This window comes from Paramisgurnus dabryanus, chromosome 9, assembly GCF_030506205.2.
Source record: "Paramisgurnus dabryanus chromosome 9, PD_genome_1.1, whole genome shotgun sequence".
Lineage (NCBI taxonomy): Eukaryota > Metazoa > Chordata > Actinopteri > Cypriniformes > Cobitidae > Paramisgurnus > Paramisgurnus dabryanus.
Genome location: NC_133345.1, coordinates 34,826,553 through 34,834,800, shown reverse-complemented (window position 1 = coordinate 34,834,800; position 8,248 = coordinate 34,826,553). Strand labels below are relative to the sequence as shown.

The 8,248-nt window shown below is 36.8% G+C and overlaps 1 protein-coding gene across 1 annotated transcript; it reads left to right on the top strand.

Moving 5' to 3' along the window:
- Nucleotides 1-389: 389 nt before the first annotated feature.
- On the top strand, nt 390-6,407 carry adm2b (adrenomedullin 2b). Its single transcript, XM_065283644.1, has 3 exons — nt 390-557; nt 643-786; nt 5,721-6,407. Exons 2-3 carry the CDS (start codon nt 716-718, stop codon nt 6,079-6,081), a joined length of 432 nt encoding a protein of 143 aa, XP_065139716.1. The 5' UTR covers nt 390-557; nt 643-715; the 3' UTR covers nt 6,082-6,407.
- The last annotated feature ends 1,841 nt before the right edge of the window (nt 6,408-8,248 follow it).

The window sequence follows — 8,248 nt, the reverse complement described above, 5'->3', positions numbered from 1 at the left end:
TCATTTTGAAATAAACTCAGCCATTACATACAGTGCAGGTTTGGACATGATGGTGAGTGAATACTGACAAATCAAAATTTTGGACTAAAATGAGCTGCCATAACTCATTATATAAATATTAATTTATAAATATTAATATTATGATATTGGCCACGCCCCATATCATTTAATTTGGCAAAAAAACGACTAGCATGAGAGAGAGGAAAAACTTGGCCACCAGAATGATGTACAGTTAACTGTCTTTTAGTAGCATATTGCTTTTATGCTTATTTATTATTTTAACTAAAGCTTTAATCTATAAGCTTTATCTTTAATAGTGAAGTGTCAGTTATGCTAAATCCCTCCCTCTGGGTATTTAAGGATCTGCGGTGCTCAAAAGGAAAGTTTTCCGAGTCGCTATTGAGGGTCACTGAAGCCCATAAATCAAAGTGCTTTACTAACAGCCGGAGCGCAACCATCTCGCTCATTTTTTTCTTTTAATGCGCATGATTTACACTTAATCTTAATAACATTATTGCCGGATCATGGGAAATGACCAGTCCTGAATTTTTTCTGACGTAAGAACGCTTTTAAGAGTGATCAAAAACTGTCATTAGAGATTAATAGATATACGATCATTTCTGATTTTGGTTTCCTCCACAGGTGCGCGTCGTCTCCATTTGGACTGATACACTTTACACTCCTTTTGGACTAAAGAACAACGTCTTCATTCAAAATGAAATCAGTGCTGCTGATCTGCGTGTTTCTTTTGCCGCTCCAGACATTGGCGCTGCCGGTGCGCAACAGGTGAGTGATGGACACTTGCGTTTACGCACGGGGTACCGCGGCGCTGCCCGGTTTACCTGTGTGCCATGATGAACTTAATCATGTGTAGAATAACCATGTAAATGTGCTTGATTATTTATCGTTTAAATATTGTACACAATACGACCAATATGCTGAGTTTTGTAAGGTGCATAATTAGTGCGAGTGCGCATTATTGGTATCTAAATAAAACGACTAAAAATGGATATAATCTAAAAATAGATACAATTTCTCATTTGATTGAACAAGTAAAAGTGTGTGTAATAGGCCAAAATCATGACTCATGACTCATTTGACAGCCTCCACGGGCGCACGCACAGAGCTCAGGGGAGACGTGCCACCTGTAACGTAGTTTCTCATATTTCCTCATCGTGACTGCTTAGTCATGATACAAAGATCTATTTCAGACTCTGACTTGTTGGATGAAACTTGAGTGGTGATGTAAACCAATTATGCGTAACTCACAAAGTCCCTACAGTACTGTACAGGCTACCCAAATTGTATGTACTTTATGTATTTATTAATATTTATATTTAACAGTTTTGAGAACAGGTCCGGATTTAAGTACGCATTTGTTTTAATATTTTATTTGATACAATTATCAGTTACATATTCAAATACTATGCCAAATCTTAACTAATTTTAGGGGTCACTGTACTGATGCGTAATAAGACCTTCAAATAATGCATTTTCAAATCTCATTTCTTGTTTGAAGCCCATTGGCTCCCCCTGCTGGTTGGTTAATGCCTCTTTGGCCTTCAAAAGTGAAACAAGCTTTCGTTATAAATCGAAACATGCTGTTTGAATGTAATGTGAGAAAAGGTCAAATTGGCAGCATGAGGTCCCAGACACAAACACTGATCGTGATTTACAACTTTAATGTTCAGCCGCAAATTAAATCCTCTTGTGTTCACACGCAAGCATAGGGCCAAGGTCCAACGAATTTATATAAGGTGGATTTAGGCCATTCCCGCCACAAAAGCCATGTTTTGACCATGTGCCATTCAAAGATTGAATTGCAAAATTATTCTTAACAGTTTATGTGGTTAAGATGAATATTTCTCCATTCCAACACCTTTCTCTCTCTCTCTCTCTGTCTCTCTCACACACACGGACGTCATGTGGAGCGCTAATGTGGGAACTCATCTCAACAATCTTTCTCTCTCATCCTCAAACTTCCTTCTTCTCTTTCTATCCATTCATCCAAACGGGCAGAATGAAACATCACAATGCATCTCTTTCTGTCTGTCTTGTGCCTTTCCTCTGACCGCCAAGAGACTCTTAACCCTGTCTTCTTTCATATTCACAGATGTGTGTGTGAAATACAGCACCTCAGTCTGAAGTCTATTAATGGATGAAGGAAACAGTGGGAATTTAGCTTAGGATGGGAATATGGAGTCCTTGTACTCTGTACTGATTTACTGTAACTGTATCTGTAACTCTCAGATTTTATGAGGTTGCTAATATAATCATTACTAAATATAGCAACAACAATGGCAGGTTAACCTTAAATAGAAAATCGTGCTTTAATGGTGATAATGTGGTATCAGATACACGCTGGAAATTATGAAGTGCTTGTGAAAGAATGGATGACAAAGAACTTTGATAGGCAGCCAAGCAGACAGACAGAAAGACAGAGAGACAAGCAGAAAAAAAGATATGCAGTCAGACAGACATACAAAGAAATGGGCAAGCAGTCAGACAGACAGACCAGTAGACAGACAGGTTTGCCAATAGATTTCTCCAATCCTGGGCACTCATCAGGTCAAAAAGATCCCATCGCATTTCCACTTATGATGGTAAAAACAAAGATGGGCCAAGATGAGATGTGATATTTAACTCAAATCACTGCTGCTGATCTTCTCAAATAACATACACAAGCTTTTTCCTCTTTTTCATTTGTGATTTCACTGGGCTAGTTGCTTCTTCTTCGGCTGTTGCACTGCTATTGTGGGTTACATGCGTGTATACTGCCAACTAGCGGTCTGCATGTGTAATTGCACGATGACGCGAACACTTCTGCGCAGAAGTGTATATAAAAACTGACGTGTAGTCTAAAGTGTTGAGGCTTCACCATAAGACCCAAGCAGAACTACAATGAGCCCTTTAATAATAACACAGACAACTTCAGACTGAAAGCCCTTTCCTGCATTAGCCTACATTTAATTAAGTATGGAGAAACAAAAGGAGCCAACACACACACACACACACACAAACCTGTACTGATCCCAACATCTCCGGTTCCACCTATTGAACTACAGTAACACGTTGTTCCAACTCCAACACACAAGCCAGTCAACATGCCAACACACGTTATTGTTTTAAATCATCAGAACAGTCATTTACATTTATGCATTTGACAGACACTTTTATGCAAAACAACTTGCAGTGTATTCAAGCTATTCATTATTTTATTATTATGTGTGTTCCCTGGGATAAAACCCACAAACTTGGGTTTGTTATCCAATGCTCTACCAGCTGAGCAAAAAGTGTCAAAGGACATAAAAACCCATACATATTGACTAAAGGCTTACATACTATAATCTTTTAAATACCCGGAAACTACTAAGAGATACAGGAATGTTTGTGTACACTGACCAAGTGTTTCTCTGTAATGAGCTAGTTTTAAACAGACTAATCCTGTTAAGAAAACATTCTGGTTCAGATTATAATTTAAGAGACTGTATTCACATGAAATCATACAGACGTCTCAAAATACACTTTTTGTGTGTGTTTTCAGGGTTTGAACCAATGACCTTTTGCCTTTGGCGCTGCTAACACAATGCTCTATACAGGAGCATGAAATACACACAGAAGAACATACATGAGCATCTCTCTTTTAAAAATTTTTAAGTTGTATAAAAAAATTCAAATTACGATGTTAAAGTCAAAAGTGAAATTAATATTTACCATAAAACCCAACTTAAGACTGATGCATGATGGGTAGGGTACTGGTGCCAGTTTATTTCTAAGACATTAACAGCACAAGACCAATGTTCAGCTATTCCCTTTAGAGTACAGCTAAAAACAAGTAACCCTATATCCAGTAACCTGACAAAAAGGCCCTTGCATTAGTTTGTCTGAATAAATCCTAGTGGCCGGTTGCATAAACATAGCCGCTAAGTTAAGACTGTGTCTTAAGAACTAGTCTAACCAATTAGTTAGGGCTAATCAGTCTTAGCGTTTGGATTAAAATCAACATTTTTATGTAACATACTTAAAACAGTTATGATAAGTCTTCAAGAAAAAAATACATGACTAGTTTTTAAGACTATTTTAAGTTAATGCAACTGGCCACTGGAGTTTGTTTGTGATGTAAACTAGCTGATAAAGTTTTTTTTATAAAGTAGTGTTTTGATACTACTTAAATCTAGTTTTAAAACAGTCCCAGGCCTTCTTTAAGATGGCAAAAATAAATCCTCCAAAATCCAAAATCCGTGGAGTAGAGTTAATTTTCACCCCTATGTTTGAATTATGTCAAAGCTTACGGGGGTCCCTTAGCTAACCCCCCCCCATCATTAAAGGGTCACCGTGATTTCACAAAGTAAGAGGTGATCCTGGATCAACATTTTTATTTTTGGTCCTGGATCAACTTTTTAATCAAAAAAACCCCAAATTACCCTCAACTCTTTCCCCATATTGAAGAGTTATCTCATCAAATAAGAAAAAACATTTGCATGAAAAAACGTGTCCCTGATCAGTTTTCATGTTAATCTGTAATACCATGATTATCCAAAAAACAACCTAATTTATAAAAAGTGAAGCAATTTTTTTTTCTAAATTTAAACTCTGTGTAAGTTATAATCGTTCTGAATCTAATCAAAATTCCTTCACAAAAATGCAATTATTTCAGCTTTTTGCTAAAAAAATATTTTTTAAGAAAAATAACCATATTTAAGAGTTTATAAGCAGAGAAAAATGTTCTCGTTTTGTTTGTTTGTTTGAAAGCAGAGGGTCTGTTCTTTCATTTGATATATTTGTATGTTTAAATATTTTAAGAAGAAAATTTGGAAGGCATTTTGTGAAAATCACAAAAAATTCTGCCAAGCAACTTTTTCAAAAAAGCCTGGCGGGGAATGAGTTAACTTTAAAAGAATTTTAAATTCATGTAGTATTTTAATAAAAACCAGGGGACTCCCCTAATTTATATTTTGTGCTTTATAGTAGGCCCTCAATGCTAGGAAGTCCAGGACCACCACAGCTCTCCTTCAATTCGAAAACTGTTTCGCCCTATATTCTTAAAAAAGAAAAAGTGTATAAAGGTTCTAAGGACTAAAAAAAATGAGGGTTCACAAAAATGGTTCTTCTATAGCATTACACCAAAGAACCCACTCTTTAAAATAAAGGCACTTCACAATGCCATAGAAGAACCATTTTTGACTGAATGGTTTCATGAGAAACTTTTAACATCTGAAAAACCTTTCAATTTCTTTATGGTGATAAAAGGTTCTTGAGATTATAAAAAGAAAGAGAAAGTAAGAAAGAAATTGTTCTTCCAAGAACCTTTGACTTAAGTTGTTCTTTAAGGAACCAAAAATAGTTCTTTCAATAGCATAGCATGTGAAGAACCTTTTAAGCATCTTTATTTCTAGACGTTTAATGATCAATCTCCTGTTAATACACTGTTAAACTCCTGTTAAAGTCCTGTCTTGAGTGTTTCAAGGAAAGTCAGAGAGAAAATGGGAAAGAGTTGGAAGTGAAGTGTGTGGAAAGTCAATATTACCCAATGCCAGAGATAAATGGGACTACGGCCCAAACTTTTACTTTGAGACTCGATTATTAATAAATCCTTGTATTAGTCATCCCAAAAAGGCAGCTACTAATCTGAATACTAAACTTTATTAAAAACAAACGTTTTAAATGTCTTCAATGTGTGCACTGGTGATCAATCAAATTATTTCTTTTCCCATCACCAGACTCAGAGTTCCCAGAACACAATGGAGGCTTCCAGAAACAGAGAGCAGTGTTACCATGGAAACCATCACCATTCCTTCCAAAGCTTCAAGTGCCGGGGCAAGAGAGCATGGTGCGGTATGGAGGGCCCTAATGAATAAAGGACAATCATCGAGACCAACATCCAGTCCAAACAACATTCCGCAAGGACATCAGCGGGAACGCCGGCACGTCCACAAACCGTCGCGGGGTCAACTAATGCGTGTGGGATGCATGCTCGGCACCTGTCAGGTCCAAAATCTCGGTCACCGTCTTTACCAAATGGGTCAAAGTGGACGCCAAGACTCACCGATCAATCCTAAAAGTCCACATAGTTATGGATAAAACCACACAGTCGACACTGACGAACCCAATGAACTTGTCCTTATCAACAGCTCACGTTTTGGATAAAGGATGCCGCTAAGCTGTCTTAACCTTCTTTGAATACTTGATACGCTTTTGTAGTGGATTGTTTGAAGCTGCATTATCTTTACAGTAATCTGACTTTTAGGGAGGCTTGCATTCTCTGTCTCTTCAATCCAAGACGAAACGTCCTTGATTGAGCCAGATAAAGGCGCACAGAGCTTCGACATACGCACTTTATAAGAGTAAACATCCCGTATTTGGACACTTAAGCCTCGCCAATGAGACTGCGTGAATGTCATTGCATGTGCAAGTGCACCTTTCAAGCAAAACATTTCATGAGAAGTTTGTAAAGAAGAGTTTCGAATGCAGATGAAATGCAGCGATATCCATTTACTGTTAAATTTTGGTTAAAAATGCGACACTTGAATCATCTTAAAATACCTGAAGAGTATGCTAAAAAGCATCACAGACCAACAGTGTTTACAATCTGATGGAAAATAAATCTGCAGTTTGGCTTACTAAACTAGCTGTGAGCTCAACTATTTCAACATTCAAAAACTAGACATGCTGATCATGGCTTTAATATTTTGGGACCAAAGTATTTTACACTATGGGGCGGTTTCCCGGACAGGGTTTAGGTTAATCCAGGACTAGGCCTTATAAATATTAGGTCATTTAAGCAGTTTTTACAAAGATACCTTACAAAAAACACTACAGGTGTGCATCTTAAGACAAAACAATGTCAATGAAATATGTTAACATTAAATTTTAAATGAAAGCAGCTCAAACATGCATTTTAGTCTGAGACTAAACCCTGTCCGGGAAACCGCCACTAAATAGTTTTTTCCATTTTAACTTTTAATATTTAAGTTTTAATTTAACTTTATAAATAAATGTTTACTGTACATAGGCCAAATGTTACATTACAAGGCACTTTAAAAGCAAAAAGATATATCACTTGAATGAAAAGAGATGTTATTTATGTTAACTAAGGCATTTGAAGTGTAAATATTTTACAAGTGTATTTTAAGTTGCATGTTTGTAGTTTCCCTGTCTGCCTTGTGTATTTTATTACAATTTAGCTTTGTCAATAAACAGAAAATATGTGAATATTTTCACTGGTTATATCCTCTGAGTGGTTGTAAAGCATACAAACAGACACATGCATACAAACACACACACACACAGACAGGCAAGACTAGGTGTGTGTGCGTGCGTAAGCATCATTACTAATGTGCATTAAACAGTGTGATTTGATCAATAACCCATCACAAGACAACAACCACTATTCAGCTACTGCATGTTAGTATGCAAAACTACACAACACATGACTTAAAAGATTGTGCATTGTATCACAGGTACATTTCTAAGCACGACCCATAGAAACACCAAATGTTTAATAAACATTCAAATTTTTTTATGAATATGTGAGTTTATTATTCAAAATGAAAAAACCTGGTTAATGACCTTCAGGTGGCTCATCCAATCATATATTAGAAATTTTCATTATGACAGAGACTAAGACAATCTCCCAAATTAAAGTCTTTCCTAAAGTTTATGCTGACTGCAAATGTTTTAGGTATGACTGCCCTCTGCTGGCTGTAGGTCGAACTATCACAATAGGTTTTTTATGGAAGGGTCCTTTAAATGTGCACCTTGTAGATTTTAGCGGCGTCTAGCGGTGAGACTGTGAATTGCAACCCCTGCTCACACCTCCCATTCGAAGCACATAGAGAAGCTACGGTAGCTGTCACAGGACAAACATGTCATCATCTGACACAACATAGGGACAAAACACACTCTGAAGAGCAGTTTGTTCTTAAGGCTGTGTATTTAGATAAAAACAATTCATTCTAAGGAAATAAAAACATAATGTGGGTGGTGATGGCGCAGTGGATAAGACACACACCTTTGGTGTGAGAGACGCGGGTTCGAATCCATTGTGACACAATATTGTGTTCCTGAGCAAGACAATTAACCCCTAGTTGCTCCAGAGGCAACTTCTGACATATATAGCAATTGTAAGTTGCTTTGGATAAAAGCGTCAGCTAAATGAACAAATGTAAATAATGGTTTATTATGTAAGGCCTTTATACAGCACTGAAAACATTATGTATATCATATTGCATTTCTGTTAATAAATCCT